This window comes from Zychaea mexicana (assembly GCF_025766255.1).
Source record: "Zychaea mexicana strain RSA 1403 chromosome Unknown BDB00scaffold_254, whole genome shotgun sequence".
Lineage (NCBI taxonomy): Eukaryota > Fungi > Mucoromycota > Mucoromycetes > Mucorales > Lichtheimiaceae > Zychaea > Zychaea mexicana.
The window spans coordinates 1-18429 of record NW_026516917.1 but is presented as its reverse complement, the minus strand read 5'-3'; the positions used below and the strand labels follow the sequence as shown (position 1 = coordinate 18429).

The 18429-nt window shown below is 43.6% G+C and overlaps 3 protein-coding genes across 3 annotated transcripts; 2 read left to right on the top strand and 1 right to left on the bottom strand.

Annotated features, from left to right (window-relative positions):
* Positions 1-1300: 1300 nt before the first annotated feature.
* BDB00DRAFT_880466 (uncharacterized protein) lies at positions 1301-1664 on the top strand (the record flags this gene model as incomplete). The annotated part of the gene is made up of 2 exons (XM_053127995.1): positions 1301-1412; positions 1525-1664. The coding sequence occupies 2 exons, from the start codon at positions 1301-1303 to the stop codon at positions 1662-1664; spliced, it is 252 nt and encodes an 83-aa protein (XP_052972188.1).
* An 8613-nt stretch (positions 1665-10277) lies between these two features.
* On the top strand, positions 10278-10697 carry BDB00DRAFT_793796 (uncharacterized protein; the record flags this gene model as incomplete). Its single annotated transcript, XM_053121252.1, has 1 exon — positions 10278-10697. One exon carries the CDS (start codon positions 10278-10280, stop codon positions 10695-10697), a length of 420 nt encoding a protein of 139 aa, XP_052972187.1.
* A 372-nt stretch (positions 10698-11069) lies between these two features.
* Positions 11070-12553, bottom strand: BDB00DRAFT_880464 (uncharacterized protein; the record flags this gene model as incomplete). The annotated part of the gene is made up of 3 exons (XM_053127994.1): positions 11070-11267; positions 11519-11578; positions 12353-12553. The coding sequence occupies 3 exons, from the start codon at positions 12551-12553 to the stop codon at positions 11070-11072; spliced, it is 459 nt and encodes a 152-aa protein (XP_052972186.1).
* Positions 12554-18429: the final 5876 nt, after the last annotated feature.

Genomic DNA, 18429 nt, shown 5'->3' with positions numbered 1-18429 from the left:
TATCCATATGATAAAAACATGTTTGATCTATAACAATTTTTTTTGAATCTATAGAAAATATTTTATTAGTGATTAATACATAAAATTACCTTATTATCATATTGAATGATTGTTTATTGGAAAATCCACTAAATCCACTATATTTCTTTGCTACAGTATAAATTATTCCCAGTGCAGGTGCAGGTGTTGGTATATGTGATAATGAAGACAACACTGGAACTTTTGCTTCATTTGCATGCTAAAGCTCTTATCGACACTACTGTTGATGGTAATAGTCATCATCATCATTATTATTATTATTTTGTAGTTCTTCTGCTAAAAATGTCAAAAGAATACTATTTAACATCATTGCCGTCGTTCTTCTTAGTAGATTACTGCCAAATCTGATGCATCATCATCATCGTCAATGTCTCTAGATGGCGCTCAAATAATTCATATTGGCTTTGTGGGGTTATATATGTGAAGATCGTGAGTGCATGATAGTAGTTGCTTATATTTTCTCTTCAAACACTGATCTAAAAAACATCAAAATGGGACCGTTTATTGTCATTGTCATTGTTTTCTTCAATAAAACGTTGCCAATATATAAGATCCAATATCAACATTGCCTTATGATACTGCCAGCTCATAGACATGTGTATTATTATTATTAGTACAGCATCATGCTAGATGCTAAAGTGATCCAGCATTCTACACAGCACAATTAGACCTTTTATTGTCATTGTCATTATGGTGCTGCTTAGAATGCTTTCAGCAACTATGATCTAATGCTATTATTAATTACTGTCCATACCCACGCTTGGTCCTATTTTTTTTTACAAGTTCTTAGTGAGAACATTGTCTCTTAGAGTCTAGTCTTGATATTTTTGGTCGCTGCTGAATACAAGTTTAAATGATACTCAATATAGCAAGTGCCGTCGTCCATTTGGGATATATGTTACTATGATAACAAATAATTAAAGACAGGCAACAAAAAAAAGCATAAGGTCGTACTCAATACATAAGAGTTTGACCAGAAGACATACTTTCTAAATAGTTTCTATACACGGTCTGAACCATCTACATATGGGCATTAAACTGCCCTTCACCACAAATACCAGGTTCTTCCCTTAAAGTAAATTGCTCTTCTTCACAACTTCTCCACATATCTTTTTTGTTGTGTTCGAATTCACTATGACATCTATTCAGAAGAAACGACTATTGTTGTGTAAGATCATAAAAAACTCCTCATAAGAATGACTCTCTTTATTTTAATTGTTGTATATAAAATAAATATGAAAATGATATCCTTGCACTCCATATGGCCGATCCGATCCCTAACCATTACAGAGATCTCCAACAACGATCGTCGTGTTCTACAGACGCTGCTCGTTCGATTGGTGGTCGTTGTATGCCATTTGGATCAGTGGATCGTGAGATCGTCGTCGTTTTTAGTGGATGCTGCTATTAGTTTTGCCAGTGGAGTGTAACACAATTGCTTATCCATAGACTGTTGTTGTTCGCATTCCTTCCCAACCATCACAGAGATCTCCAACAACGATCGTCGTGTTCTACAGACGCTGCTCGTTCGATTGGTGGTCGTTGTATGCCATTTGGATCAGTGGATCGTGAGATCGTCGTCGTTTTTAGTGGATGCTGCTATTAGTTTTGCCAGTGGAGTGTAACACAATTGCTTATCCATAGACTGTTGTTGTTCGCATTCCTTCCCAACCATCACAGAGATCTCCAACAACGATCGTCGTGTTCTACAGACGCTGCTCGTTCGACCGGTGGTCGTTGTATGCTATTTGAATCAGTGGATCGTGAGACCGTGGTGCTTTTTGGTGGTTGCTCCTGTTATTTTTACAGTTGGAGTATAATACAATCGCATATCCATCCCCGTTCCTGTCCCTACTCCTTCTAAAATCATTGCTGGGACTTGCACCATGAATCGTCGTGTTCGGGAGAAGCTGCTCGTTCGACTGGTGCTTGTTGTGTGTGATTCAAATCAGTGGATCGCGAGAACGACGTCATTTTTGGTGGATGCTGCTATTATTTTTGTTATTGGTGTATAAGAACATAGCACTGCCGCGAATGTTGTTGTTCGTACTCCTTTAAAAGCCATCGCAGAGACACGCGACAACAACCGTCGTTTTCGGAAGAAGCTGCACGTTCGATTGGTGGTCGTTGTGTGCAATTCGAATCAGTGGATCATAAAACCGTCGTCGTCTTCGTGGTTGTTACTGCTATTTTTGCTGCTCATATATGTTGCTGTATATAAAATAGCACCGCCATTGTCCATCTTGGCTATACATTGTACAGGAAATTATTAAACAAGAGCAAAAAAACACACACAAGGACTGAGACCAAGAGATGAGTTTCATTCGAAATGCTTTATTGGTGTTGAAAGGAAAAAGTGCGAGATGTGTAAAATTCGAGTGTGGAGATTAGAGAAAGCGTACAAGACGAACGTTGCTTGAGTGAAGAAGATAGGACGAGTGTTGTTCGAATGGTGTTCAAAAGGAATGTCAGATGCGGCAAAGCTGGATTCCGATGGAGCGTGTGCAAGATGGCAATTCGAGTGTTGAAATGGCGGTGAGCAGTAATGAATAAAATACAAAGAAGTGAAAGAGCAGAAGCTACCTTTCGTGTAAAATTTTTTTCTTTATGGAGCGCTGCACCTTGGAAGGGGCTTCACCAAACACGGCACTCATAATCATGGATGCTATCACCTTTTCGCTTTGCCTTGTCGTTTCCTCACGTTCCTTCTGCCTTTCCCATCCGTTTGTACTTGTAATCAACACTTCTTTACAACAAAATATTGGTCACTGCCATTCACGTTATCTGCTAATATGTATCCGACACAGGTTAATTATCTCTCGAATACAGGTACACATACATACAGCATTCAAGAAGTATAAAAAATAGCCAACGAATAAAACAATCCAAAATAAGCGGTGGTGGAGAAGAAGAAGAGAGTCCCATATACATCCAAGCTCATCAATTGGAAACTCTAAACCCGAAACCTTAGTAAACCCGGACCAGGACTTGCGCGTTCGACTAAACCTGCTCGCTCACTGGCGTTCGCTGCCAGGCCCCTAAACCCGTTGCGCTTACACGCCCTTCTTTTCAGCCTATTGAGTGTCTTAATGCCCCACGATGTCCTATGTTCATCAGTAACGTAGCTGCTTGAATTCATGACATTGCAGTAAGATCTGTTGGATCGCGTGAACATAAGCATTGCATTTGTGTCTGTATAAGCAAGAAGCCTGTATAACTGCGCAAATGCTGCTGTTTCCTTCTATTTTTACAAATATCCAACTCCACAACTACAAGCTCCAACGACGACGTATTGATGCTGATGCTCTCTTTTCAGTTTGCAGGTTTAATTCTCTGGGCAATCCAGTGTCTCTTACACAGAAAATCCACAGACCGGCCTTTTTATTCCAATGCGTTTCCTTCATCACTATAGCACTATAGCATCAGCAGAAAATGTAAAGATCATATACCGATTATTTTTGTCTAAGCTTAGATAGTTTGCCAAATCGAAGCCTGAATGTGGGCAAATATGATATGAGTAAGATTGCCTGTTTTTTGGGTCGTGAGACATGATTCAAAAGTGATCGGTGCTGTTGCAGTTCGGTGTAATGGGATGATATATACATCTTTACTTGTATGTTGATACAAGTGCATCAACGTCATAATCAAAAAATTAGCGCTGGATAGCGTCTTTGTTTTAATGGTGCTGTGTGCCTCTCCTCTTCTTTACAATAAGAGAAAAAAAGTACTGGCTGGCATAGAATGTATTCAAACAAGTTCGCCTGTACGTGCAATGGCGTTGCTAATGTCAGAAAACGCATGTTTTGACCAGCAATTAGAATGACCACTGATGAATTGTGTAAAACGTGTGTTGTATATTTGTTCGTCAACTTTTTATATATGTTCGAGTGCTGTGGGTACGAGTGCCGCCTTAGCCAGATCTGGGGTCATTCACGGTCATTTGGGTCATCGTTGCTAAATTGTCCGTACGTTACGGACTATTTGACCAATTAAATGTGGCGGATGGTCCGGGACCATTATTTATCCAGCAGCCATTAGCAGCAAAGCTGTATAGACGGCAGATATACCCCTCAGCAGCTTCCACTGATTGGATTTTCATATACGAACATGCACCAGAATCGCAGATGCCACATTTCTTAATGTATTTTTAAGCTTAAAGCATATGGAGCAGTTTTTATTTATCACACGACAAGAGAATCTCATTCCATAAAATAGCAGCCTGCTAATACTATACACTCAAAAATGCTATTGCTTCCTTACCTGCATATCACGGTTGCTTTCCACAGACCCATCGAAGAATATAGCTTTACTGTCGTTATATCTATTGTATCCTTCTCTTCCTCACCTATGTAATAATGGGATATCGCCATGCCTGGATCCTTGTAGTAATACTCATTTGCTTGAAGCCCCTCTTGATCTATATAATCCGCACGCTCTTTTCACCGCTATTGCTCGTCGACGAGGCATGGTAGAGATACCAGACCACCAGCGTCACGTTCGGCAGCTCGTCCCTATCCTGGCACACTAAGCGGTTCGTTATTTGGAGTACTGGATGATGAGATACAGCCGTGCGGGAATCGCTCCTTTTTTAGCTGACTTTGGTGTATATATATATGATCCACTATAAGTGCACGTGTAGCGTTTTTGGCTGTTGCGCGTCGACATAGTATGGTAGAGACACCAGACCACCAGCGTCACGTTCGCCTGCTCGTCCTTATACTGGCACACTAAGCGGTTCGTTATTTGGAGTACTGGATGATGAGATACAGCCGTGCGCGAATCGCTCTTTTTTTTGGCTGACTTTGGTGTATATGAATATGATCCACTATAAAATGCACGCGTACCGTTTCTGGCTGTTGCTCGTCGACATGGTATGGTAGAGACACCAGACCACCAGCGTCACGTTCGTCAGCTCGTCCGTATTCTGGCACACTAAGCGGTTCGTTTTTTGGAGTACTGGATGGTGAGATATCGTCGTGCTTGAATCGCTCCTTTTTTTGGCTGACTTTGCTGTATATGTATATGATCCACTATAAAATGCACGCGTACCGTTTCTGGCTGTTGCTCGTCGACATGGTATGGTAGAGACACCAGACCACCAGCGGCACGTTTGTCTGCTCGTCTTGATTCTGGCACACTAAGCGGTTCGTTTTTTGGAGTACTGGATGGTGAGATATGGCCGTGCGGGAATCGCTCCTTTTTGGCTGACTTTGCTGTATATGTATATGATCCGCAATAAAAGTGCACGCGTAGCGTTCCTGGCTGTTGCTCGTCGACATGGTATGGTAGAGCCACCAGACCACCAGCGGCACGTTCGTCTGCTCGTCCTTATTCTACTGCACTAAACAGTTCGTTATTCGGATTACTCGATGATGAGATATAGCCGTACGGGAATCGCTCCTTTTATTGGCTGACTTTGGTGTGTATGTATATGATCCACTATAAGTGTACGTGTAGCGTTTCTGGCTGTTGCTCGTCGATATGACATGGCAGAAACACCAGACCACCAGCGTCACGTTCGTCTGCTCGTCCTTATTCTGGCACACTAAGCGGTTCGTTATTTGGAGTACTGGATGGCGAGATATCGTCGTGCGGTGATCGCTCCTTTTTTAGCTGACTTTGGTGTGTATATATATGATCCGCAATAAAAGGTGCACGTGTAGCGTTTCTGGCTGTTGCTCGTCGACATGACATGGCAGAGACACCAAACCACAAGCGGCACGTTCGTCAGCTCGTCCTGATTCTGGCACACTAAGCGGTTCGTTATTTGGAGTACTGGATAGTGAGATATCGTCGTGCGGGAACAGCTGGTGCTTTTGTCTGCCAATTTGCCTGATAAATAAAAAAGAAATAAACACGCACCGCCGTGGCTGATGCTACTTGAACAAAAGCTAATGCAACATAATCGACGTTGTCATTTCGTTACTCGCGTCCTCGTTTAACGTAAGAAAAAAAGTGATCTGTGCTGTAAAGACTTGTGCAAGTTTTACTACCTTGATGTTGTAGTCATGCTGTGATGCAGGCAAGTCAACGCCATTGTAATTAAGTTTGACCGTTATAATTATCGGGTGCCGTAGCTTCCGTTGGTTGTAAGGCTTGTTGCTGTGGTGCTGCTGTTGCTGCTGGAGTAGGTTGCCGCCCTCGTCAAATGGCTATAGTTTCACAATTACTAGTAGTAAAAGAGATTAGATCATTCGCCATCACAATGCCACTTTTCTTTTAACAACTTGACATCTCAGAACTAAATACCTTGTTTTTGCAAGCGCACTTGCTTCAATATGTTTTGAATAAAGACGGCAGTAAACGAGTGTGTTATGGAGCAAAAATAAAATAAAGTGGAGCTGGCTCTTCTGCTATTTTGCTGTCTTGCTCATCATGTTCTGGTAATTTGATTGGCCAAAACCCGGGGTCAGGCCGGGGTCGTCCGTCGCCACATGAACTGAAATCTCGGGGTCATCGGGGTCACTCGTTATTATTGAGCTTTCAAAGGCAATTTACAGCAGCAACGCTGTATATACCGGGGGTATGCTCCAGGAACTTTCACAGATTGGAATATAATATACAAACATGCATCATAACCGCAGATGCCACATCCATTAATGAATTTTTCAGCTTAAAGAGTATAGAGCACCTTTTGCACAATGCACGACAACAGAATCTCATTTCATAAAATACCAATTTATTAAAGCATGCTAATACTATACACTCTCTATTACTTCCTTACCTGCACATAAGCGTCACCACCACAGAGCTATCAGAAAAAACCAGCTTTGCTACGATTATCTCCATTATATGCTTCCCATCCGCATCTATAAAACAACGGGATATTGCTATGTCTGGATCCTTGTCGTACTAATGACTTGCTTGAAGCACCTTTTACATATAATCCGCACGTTCTTTTCACCGCTGTTGCTCGTCGTAAAGACATGGTAGAGACACCAGACCAATATCGTCACGCCCGTCAGCTCGTCCTTATTCTACTGCAGTAAACGGTTCGTTTCTTTGGAGTACTCGATGGTGAGATATCGTCGTGCGGGTATCGCTCCTTATTTTTAGCTGACTTTGGTGTATATATATAGGATACACTATAAGTGTACGTGTAGCGTTTCTGGCTGTTGCTCGTCGACATGACATGGTAGAGACACCAGACAACCAGCGGCACGTTCGTCTGCTCGTCCTGATTCTGGCACACTAAGCGGTTCGTTATTTGGAGTACTGGATGGCGAGATATCGTCGTGCGGTGATCGCTCCTTTTTTAGCTGACTTTGGTGTGTATATATATGATCCGCAATAAAAGGTGCACGTGTAGCGTCCCTGGCTGTTGCTCGTCGATACGACATGGCAGAGACACCAGACCACCAGCGTCACGTTCGTCTGCTCGTCCTTATTCTGGCACACTAAGCGGTTCGTTATTTGGAGTACTGGATGGCGAGATATCGTCGTGCGGTGATCGCTCCTTTTTTAGCTGACTTTGGTGTGTATATATATGATCCGCAATAAAAGGTGCACGTGTAGCGTTTCTGGCTGTTGCTCGTCGACATGACATGGCAGAGACACCAAACCACAAGCGGCACGTTCGTCAGCTCGTCCTGATTCTGGCACACTAAGCGGTTCGTTATTTGGAGTACTGGATAGTGAGATATCGTCGTGCGGGAATTGCTGCCTTTTTGTTTTGCCAGTTTACCTGATAAATAAAAAGAATAGACACGTACCGCCATGGCTGATGCTACTTGAACAAAAGCTAATGCAACATACTTGACGTTGTCATTTCATTATACGCGCCCTCGTTTAACGTAAAGAAAAAAGTGGCGTGTGTTGTATAGACTCGTGCAAGTTTTGCTGCTTTGATGTTGTAGTGGTGCCGCAGTGCATGCAAGTCATTTGCGATTGTAATTAACTTTGACCGTTATTATTATGGCGTGCCGTAGCTTCCGTTTGTTGTAAGGCTTGCTGTAGTGCTGCTGTCGCTGCTGGCGTACGTTGCCGCACTCGTCAAATGGCTATAGTTTCAGCAATTGCTAGTAGTAAAAGACAGTAGACCATTGACCGTTACAAAGCCTAGATTCTTCCAGCAAATGAACATCCCTTGAATAAGATACCTTTTTTTTGTAAGCGTCCTTGCTTTAATATATATTAAAAAAACGGGCAGCAAGCGAGTGTGCTATAGAAGAACAAAAAAAAAGTAAAAAGAAGAGGAGCCGGTTCTCCTGCTATTTTGCTGTCTTGCTCATCACGTTCTGGTAATTTGATTGGCTAAATCCCGGGGTCAGGCCGGGGTCATTCGTCGCCACTTGAATTGAAATGTCGGGGTCATCGGGGTCACTCATTTTCGCTGTGGCGACTTCGTCGCCACACCGAAAATGATTCTAGGTATACAACTCATCAGCTTCCACTGATTGGATTTTCATATACGAACATGCATCAGAACCGCAGATGCCACATTTACTAATGCGTTTTTAAGCTTAAAGCACATGGAGCTGTTTTGTATTTCACACGACAACAGAATCTCATTTCATGAAATACCAGTTTATTAAAGCATGCTAATACTATACACTCAAAAAATGCTATTGCTTCCTTACCTGCATTTTGCCGTTGCTTTCCACAGAGCCATCGAAGAATATAGCTTTACTGTCATTATATCCATGGTATCCTTCTCATCCTTACCTATGTGATAATGGGATATCGCCATGCCTGGATCCTTGTAGCGATCCTCATTTGCTTCAGGCCACTCTTGATCTATAATAATCTACATGCTCTTTTTCACTGCTGTTCCTCATCGGCAAGATATGCTACGGACACTACACTAACATCGTCGCGTTCGTCCGTGCGTACTTATTTTGCCATGCTAAGCGGTTCGTTATTTGGAGTACTGGATGGTGAGATATGGCCGTGCACGAATCGCTCCTTTTTGGCTGACTTTGGTGTATATATATATATGATCCACTATAAAGTACACATGTAGCGTTTCTGGCTGTTGCTCGTCGACACGACATGGTAGAGACACCAGACCAACATCGTCGCCTTCGTCTGCTCGTCCTTATTCTAGCACACTAAACTGCTCGTTATTTGGAGTACTCGATGGTGAGATATAGCCGTGCACGAATCGCTCCTTTTTAGCTGACTTTGGTGTATATATATATGATCCACTATAAAGTGCACGTGTAGCGTTTCTGGCTGTTGCTCGTCGATACGACATGGTAGAGACATCAGACCGCCATCGTCGCCTTCGTCTGCTCGTCCTTATTCTGGCACACTAAGCGGTTTGTTATTTGGAGTACTCGATGGTGAGATATGGCCGTGCACGAATCGCTCCTTTTTAGCTGACTTTGGTGTATATATATATGATCCACTATAAAGTGCACGTGTAGCGTTTCTGGCTGTTGCTCGTCGACACGACATGGTAGAGACACCAGACCACCATCGTCGCCTTCGTCTGCTCGTCCTTATTCTGGCACACTAAGCGGTTTGTTATTTGGAGTACTCGATGGTGAGATATGGCCGTGCACGAATCGCTCCTTTTTAGCTGACTTTGGTGTATATATATATGATCCACTATAAAATGCACGTGTAGCGTTCCTGGCTGTTGCTCGTCGTCATGACATGGTAGAGACGCCAAACCACAAGCGGCACGTTCGTCAGCTCGTCCTTATTCTGGCACACTAAGCGGTTTGTTATTTGGGGTACTCGATGATGCGATATGGCCATGCGAGAATTGCTGCTTTTTTTGATTTTGCCAGTTTGCTTGTTAGAAAAAAGAATAAACACGTACCGCCAGGGCTGATGCTCCTTGAAGAAAGCTAATCGCATATATTCGACGTTGTCCTTTCTTTATTCGCATGCTCGTATAGCGTATACAAAAAAAGCGGCCTGTACTGTATAGACTGGTGCAAGTTTTGCTGTCTGTGTGCTGTGGTCATACTTCAATGTGGCACGTCGTTCGTATGGTAATTAACTTTGACTGTTGTCGTGAGATGCAGTAACTTCCGTTTGTTGTAACGTTTGTTGCTGTAGTGCTGCTGTTGCTACTGGAGTACGTTGCTGTCCTCGTCAAGTGGCTAATAGTTTCAGCAATTGCTACTAGTAAAAGAGATTAAACCATTCGCCATCCCAATGCCACAGCTCTTCCAGCATATAAACATCCCTTAAGCTAGATACCTTTTTTTGCAAGCGCCCTTGCTTCAATATGTATAGAATAAAAAGCGGCAGTAAACGAGTGTGCTGAAGAGTAAAAAAAATAAATGATAAAAGAAGTGGAGCTGGCTCCCCTGCTATTTTTCTGTCTTGCTCACCACTTTCCACCAATTACATTGGCCGAATCCCGTTGTCATTCCGTTGTCATCGGTCGCCACTTTAAAAATCCCGTTGTCATTCCGTTGTCATCGGTCGCCACATCAAAAATCCCGTTGTCATTCCGTTGTCATCGGTCGCCACTTCAAAAATCCCGTTGTCATTCCGTTGTCATCGATCGCCACTTGAAAAAGTTTGTGGAAATCACACTGTTTTTGCCCAATAAAAACGCCAATGGCGCCGGAAGCACCATTTCTCCGAGCACTCCTGCTGAACACAGCTCAAGTAGATATAACGCAACAGATGACAAGACAAATTTACTTTTGCGGCAGTGTGGTGCCCATGATGATGATAATGTGGTGGTGATTTGATGATGACGAGGATGACGATAGTAGTAAAGAGACAGAGAATAACAGTAGAGGATCGCAAAAAACGCCGTTCTTTTTGGTGGGTGCTAATTTATTTCTTTTGTTGCCTGGTGTATAATAGAATCGCATATCCATCCCTGTTCCTGTCCCTACTCCTTCAAAAACCATCGCAGAGACATGCTACAACAAATGTCGTGTTCGACAGACGCTGCTCGTTCTATTGGTGGTCGTTGTGTACAATTCGAATCAGTGGATCGAGAGACCGTCGTCGTCTTCGCGGTTGTTACTTTTATTTTTGCCAGTAGAGTGTAATACAATTGCATATCCACCAACTGTTCCTGCTGCCACTCCTTTAAAAACCATCGCAGAGACATGCTACAACAATTGTCGTGTTCGGAAGACGCTGCTCGTTCGATTGGTGGTCGTTGTGTACAATTCGAATCCATGGTTCGTGAGACCGTCGTCGTCTTCGTGATTGTTACTTTTATTTTTGCCAGTAGGGTGTAATACAATCGCATATCCACCGACTGTTCCTGCTGTCACTCCTTCAAAAACAATCGCAGAGACATGCCACTACGACCGTCGTGTTCGGAAGAAGCTGCGCGTTCGACTGGTTGTCGTTGTATGCGATTTGAATTAGTAGATCGTGAGACCGTCGTCGCTTTGTGTGGTTATTGCTGTTATTTTTGTTGTTGTACATGAAATAGCACCGCCATTCTCCATCGTGGCTATACAATGTACAGGAAATCATTAACACAAGAAACAAAAGTACACGCACAAGGCCGCACAGAACGTTCACGAGCAAAAAGACGGCTAGCCTTTACCTCTTTTCCTTGTAGATTTACACCAGATTCAAACAGTAATCGTTGGAGCGAGTCCAATTCCTATAGAAACAAAATCCGTCAACACAATTCTGCTCCATCTACTAATTAAAACATGGCCGCCCTCCCCAATGCCAGAATGTTCTTCAGCGAGGTCGTCATAAGATGTGTTACCTTTTTTTTGAAACCGTCTTCGCTTTTACATTAAGAAAAAGAGTACAGTAAAGTATTTTTTGTGGTAGAGAAAAAGAAAAAAGTGGAGCGCCCTTTGCTGTTCCCCAGTAGATTCGCCATTTTCCACCAATTACATTGCCCAAATCCCGTTGTCATTCCGTTGTCATCGGTCGCCACTTGAAATAAATTTCCGTTGTCATCGTTGTCATCATTTGGGTTCGTTTGGGTCATCGCTGCTAAATTGTCCGTTCGTTACGGACTATTCGACCAATTAAATGTAGCGGATGGTCTGGGAGCACTATTTATCCAGCCGCCAATCATTGCAGTTGCTCATTGGTCAGATTCCGGGGTCAACCCGGGGTCATTCATCGCCACTTGAATACAAACTTAAAGGTCATCGTTATTATAACGTCTTTAAAGTCAAATTACAGCAGCAAAGCTTATAGAACATAGTATACTATTACTAGCAACTTCCATTAACCAAATTTTCACATACGAACATGCATCGGAACCGCAGACGGCACATTTACCAACAAGTTTCAAGTTTAAAACATCTCGAGCTGTTTTTGTATTTCACACGGCAACAGAATCTCATTCCACAAAATACCAATTTATTACACCATGCTAATATTATACACTTAAAAAATGCTATTGCTTCCTTACCTGCGTATCGCCGTTGCTTTCCACAGAGCCCTCGAAGAATAGCTTTACTGTCATTATATCCTTGATATCCTTCTCTTCCTTACCTATGTGATAATGGGATATCGCCAGGCCTGGATCCTTGTAGTAATCCTCATTTGCTTCAGGCCGCTCTTGATCTATAATAATCCACACGCTCTTTTCACCGCAGTTGCTCGTCGACATGGTATGATAGAGACACCAGAATCAATATCGTCACGTTCGTCTGCTCGTCCTTATTCTACTGCAGTAAACGGTTCGTTTCTTTGGAGTACTGGATGGTGAGATATCGTCGTGCGTGAATCGCTCCTTTTTTTGGCTGACTTTGCTGTATATGTATATGATCCGCAATAAAAGTGCACGCGTAGCGTTCCTGGCTGTTGCTCGTCGACATGGTATGGTAGAGACACCAGACCACCAGCGGCACGTTTGTCTGCTCGTCCTGATTCTGGCACACTAAGCGGTTCGTTATTTGGAGTACTTGATGGTGAGATATGGCCGTGCCGAAATCGCTCCTATTTTTAGCTGACTTTGGTGTATATATATATATATATATGATCCACAGTATAATACACGCGTACCGTTTCTGGTTGTTGCTCGTCGACATGACATGGTAGAGACACCAGACCACCAGCGGCACGTTCGTCTGCTCGTCCTGATTCTGGCACACTAAGCGGTTCGTTATTTGGAGTACTGGATGGTGAGATATCGTCGTGCGTGAATCGCTCCTTTTTTTGGCTGACTTTGCTGTATATGTATATGATCCACTATAAAATGCACGCGTACCGTTTCTGGCTGTTGCTCGTCGACATGGTATGGTAGAGACACCAGACCACCAGCGGCACGCTTGTCTGCTCGTCTTGATTCTGGCACACTAAGCGGTTCGTTTTTTGGAGTACTGGATGGTGAGATATGGCCGTGCGGGAATCGCTCCTTTTTGGCTGACTTTGCTATATATGTATATGATCCGCAATAAAAGTGCACGCGTAGCGTTCCTGGCTGTTGCTCATCGACATGGTATGGTAGAGACACCAGACCACCAGCGGCACGTTCGTCTGCTCGTCCTTATTCTACTGCACTAAACAGTTCGTTATTCGGATTACTCGATGATGAGATATAGCCGTGCACGAATCGCTCCTTTTTTTGGCTGACTTTGGTGTATATGTATATGATCCACTATAAATGCACGCGTACCGTTCCCAGCTTTTGCTCGTCGTAAAGACATGGTAGAGACGCCAAACCACAAGCGGCACGTTCGTCAGCTCGTCCTTATTCTACTGCAGTAAACGGTTCGTTTCTTTGGAGTACTCGATGGTGAGATATCATCGTGCGGTGATCGCTCCTTTTTTAGCTGACTTTGGTGTGTATATATATGATCCGCAATAAAAGGTGCACGTGTAGCGTTTCTGGCTGTTGCTCGTCGACATGACATGGCAGAGACACCAAACCACAAGCGGCACGTTCGTCAGCTCGTCCTGATTCTGGCACACTAAGCGGTTCGTTATTTGGAGTACTTGATAGTGAGATATCGTCGTGCGGGAATAGCTGGTGCTTTTGTCTGCCAATTTGCCTGATTAAAAAAAAAGAAATAAACACGCACCGCCGTGGCTGATGCTACTTGAACAACAGCTAATGCAACATAATCGACGTTGTCATTTCGTTACTCGCGTCCTCGTTTAACATAAGAAAAAAAGTGATCTGTGCTGTAAAGACTTGTGCAAGTTTTACTACCTTGATGTTGTAGTCATGCTGTGATGCAGGCAAGTCAACGCCATTGTAATTAAGTTTGACCGTTAGAATTATCGGGTGCCGTAGCTTCCGTTTGTTGTAAGGCTTGTTGCTGTGGTGCTGCTGTTGCTGCTGGAGTAGGTTGCCGCCCTCGTCAAATGGCTATAGTTTCACAATTACTAGTAGTAAAAGAGATTAGATCATTCGCCATCACAATGCCACTTTTCTTTTAACAACTTGACATCTCAGAACTAAATACCTTGTTTTTGCAAGCGCACTTGCTTCAATATGTTTTGAATAAAGACGGCAGTAAACGAGTGTGTTATGGAGCAAAAATAAAATAAAGTGGAGCTGGCTCTTCTGCTATTTTGCTGTCTTGCTCATCATGTTCTGGTAATTTGATTGGCCAAAACCCGGGGTCAGGCCGGGGTCGTCCGTCGCCACATGAACTGAAATCTCGGGGTCATCGGGGTCACTCGTTATTATTGAGCTTTCAAAGGCAATTTACAGCAGCAACGCTGTATATACCGGGGGTATGCTCCAGGAACTTTCACAGATTGGAATATAATATACAAACATGCATCATAACCGCAGATGCCACATCCATTAATGAATTTTTCAGCTTAAAGAGTATAGAGCACCTTTTGCACAATGCACGACAACAGAATCTCATTTCATAAAATACCAATTTATTAAAGCATGCTAATACTATACACTCTCTATTACTTCCTTACCTGCACATAAGCGTCACCACCACAGAGCTATCAGAAAAAACGATTATCTCCATTATATGCTTCCCATCCGCATCTATAAAACAACGGGATATTGCTATGTCTGGATCCTTGTCGTACTAATGACTTGCTTGAAGCACCTTTTACATATAATCCGCACGTTCTTTTCACCGCTGTTGCTCGTCGTAAAGACATGGTAGAGACACCAGACCAATATCGTCACGCCCGTCAGCTCGTCCTTATTCTACTGCAGTAAACGGTTCGTTTCTTTGGAGTACTCGATGGTGAGATATCGTCGTGCGGGTATCGCTCCTTATTTTTAGCTGACTTTGGTGTATATATATAGGATACACTATAAGTGTACGTGTAGCGTTTCTGGCTGTTGCTCGTCGACATGACATGGTAGAGACACCAGACAACCAGCGGCACGTTCGTCTGCTCGTCCTGATTCTGGCACACTAAGCGGTTCGTTATTTGGAGTACTGGATGGCGAGATATCGTCGTGCGGTGATCGCTCCTTTTTTAGCTGACTTTGGTGTGTATATATATGATCCGCAATAAAAGGTGCACGTGTAGCGTCCCTGGCTGTTGCTCGTCGATACGACATGGCAGAGACACCAGACCACCAGCGTCACGTTCGTCTGCTCGTCCTTATTCTGGCACACTAAGCGGTTCGTTATTTGGAGTACTGGATGGCGAGATATCGTCGTGCGGTGATCGCTCCTTTTTTAGCTGACTTTGGTGTGTATATATATGATCCGCAATAAAAGGTGCACGTGTAGCGTCCCTGGCTGTTGCTCGTCGATACGACATGGCAGAGACACCAGACCACCAGCGTCACGTTCGTCTGCTCGTCCTTATTCTGGCACATTAAGCGGTTCGTTATTTGGAGTACTGGATGGCGAGATATCGTCGTGCGGTGATCGCTCCTTATTTTTAGCTGACTTTGGTGTATATATATAGGATACACTATAAGTGTACGTGTAGCGTTTCTGACTGTTGTTCGTCGACATGACATGGCAGAGACACCAGACCACCAGCGTCACGTTCGTCTGCTCGTCCTTATTCTGGCACACTAAGCGGTTCGTTATTTGGAGTACTGGATGGCGAGATATCGTCGTGCGGTGATCGCTCCTTTTTTAGCTGACTTTGGTGTGTATATATATGATCCGCAATAAAAGGTGCACGTGTAGCGTTTCTGGCTGTTGCTCGTCGACATGACATGGCAGAGACACCAAACCACAAGCGGCACGTTCGTCAGCTCGTCCTGATTCTGGCACACTAAGCGGTTCGTTATTTGGAGTACTGGATAGTGAGATATCGTCGTGCGGGAATTGCTGCCTTTTTGTTTTGCCAGTTTACCTGATAAATAAAAAGAATAGACACGTACCGCCATGGCTGATGCTACTTGAACAAAAGCTAATGCAACATACTTGACGTTGTCATTTCATTATACGCGCCCTCGTTTAACGTAAAGAAAAAAGTGGCGTGTGTTGTATAGACTCGTGCAAGTTTTGCTGCTTTGATGTTGTAGTGGTGCCGCAGTGCATGCAAGTCATTTGCGATTGTAATTAACTTTGACCGTTATTATTATGGCGTGCCGTAGCTTCCGTTTGTTGTAAGGCTTGCTGTAGTGCTGCTGTCGCTGCTGGAGTACGTTGCCGCACTCGTCAAATGTCTATAGTTTCAGCAATTGCTAGTAATAAAAGACAGTAGACCATTGACCATTACAAAGCCACGATTCTTCCAGCAAATGAACATCCCTTGAATAAGATACCTTTTTTTTGTAAGCGTCCTTGCTTTAATATATATTAAAAAAACGGGCAGCAAGCGAGTGTTGTACTATAGAAGAACAAAAAAAAGTAAAAAAAAGAGGAGCTGGTTCTCCTGCTATTTTGCTGTCTTGCTCATCACGTTCTGGTAATTTGATTGGCTAAATCCCGGGGTCAGTCCGGGGTCATTCGTCGCCACTTGAATTGAAATGTCGGGGTCATCGGGGTCACTCATTTTCGCTGTGGCGACTTCGTCGCCACGCCGAAAATGATTCTAGGGGTCATCGTTATTATAACGTCTTTAAAGTCAAATTACAGCAGCAAAGCTTATAGAACATAGTATACTACTAGCAACTTCCATTAACCATATTTCCACATACGAACATGCATCGGAACCGCAGACGGCACATTTACGAACAAGTTTCAAGTTTAAAACATCTCGAGCTGTTTTTGTATTTCACACGGCAACAGAATCTCATTCCACAAAATACCAATTTATTACAGCATGCTAATATTATACACTTAAAAAATGCTATTGCTTCCTTACCTGCGTATCGCCGTTGCTTTCCACAGAGCCCTCGAAGAATAGCTTTACTGTCATTATATCCTTGATATCCTTCTCTTCCTTACCTATGTGATAATGGGATATCGCCAGGCCTGGATCCTTGTAGTAATCCTCATTTGCTTCAGGCCGCTCTTGATCTATAATAATCCACACGCTCTTTTTACCGCAGTTGCTCGTCGATAAGACGTGGTAGAAACACCAGATCAGCATCGTCACGTCCGTCAGCGCGTCCTTATTCTACTATGCTAAACGGTTCGTTATTTGGAGTACTGGATGGTGAGATATGGCCGTGCGGGAATCGCTCCTTTTTGGCTGACTTCGCTGTATATGTATATGATCCGCAATAAAAGTGCACGCGTAGCGTTCCTGGCTGTTGCTCGTCGACATGGTATGGTAGAGACACCAGACCACCAGCGGCACGTTCGTCTGCTCGTCCTGATTCTGGCACACTAAGCGGTTCGTTTTTTGGAGTTTTGGATGGCGAGATATGGCCGTGCGCGAATCGCCCCTTTTTAGCTGACTTTGGTGTATATGTATATGATCCACTATAAAATGCACGTGTACCGTTTCTGGCTGTTGCTCGTCGACATGACATGGTAGAGACACCAGACCACCAGCGTCACGTTCGTCTGCTCGTCCTTATTCTGGCAAACTAAGCGGCTCGTTATTTGGAGTACTGGATAGTGAGATATCGTCGTGCGTGAATCGCTCCTTTTTTTGGCTGACTTTGGTGTATATATATATATGATCCACTATAAAATGCACGCGTACCGTTTCTGGCTGTTGCTCGTCGACATGACATGGTAGAGACACCAGACCAACATCGTCGCCTTCGTCTGCTCGTCCTTATTCTGGCACACTAAACTGTTCGTTATTTGGAGTACTCGATGGTGAGATATGGCCGTGCACGAATCGCTCCTTTTTAGCTGACTTTGGTGTATATATATATGATCCACTATAAAGTGCACGTGTAGCGTTTCTGGCTGTTGCTCGTCGACATGGTATGGTAGAGACACCAGACCACCAGCGGCACGTTCGTCTGCTCGTCCTGATTCTGGCACACTAAGCGGTTCGTTATTTGGAGTACTGGATAGTGAGATATCGTCGTGCGGGAATTGCTGCCTTTTTGTTTTGCCAGTTTACCTGATAAATAAAAAGAAATAAACACGCACCGCCATGGCTGATGCTACTTGAACAAAAGCTAATGCAACATAATCGACGTTGTCATTTCGTTACTCGCGTCCTCGTTTAACGTAAGAAAAAAAG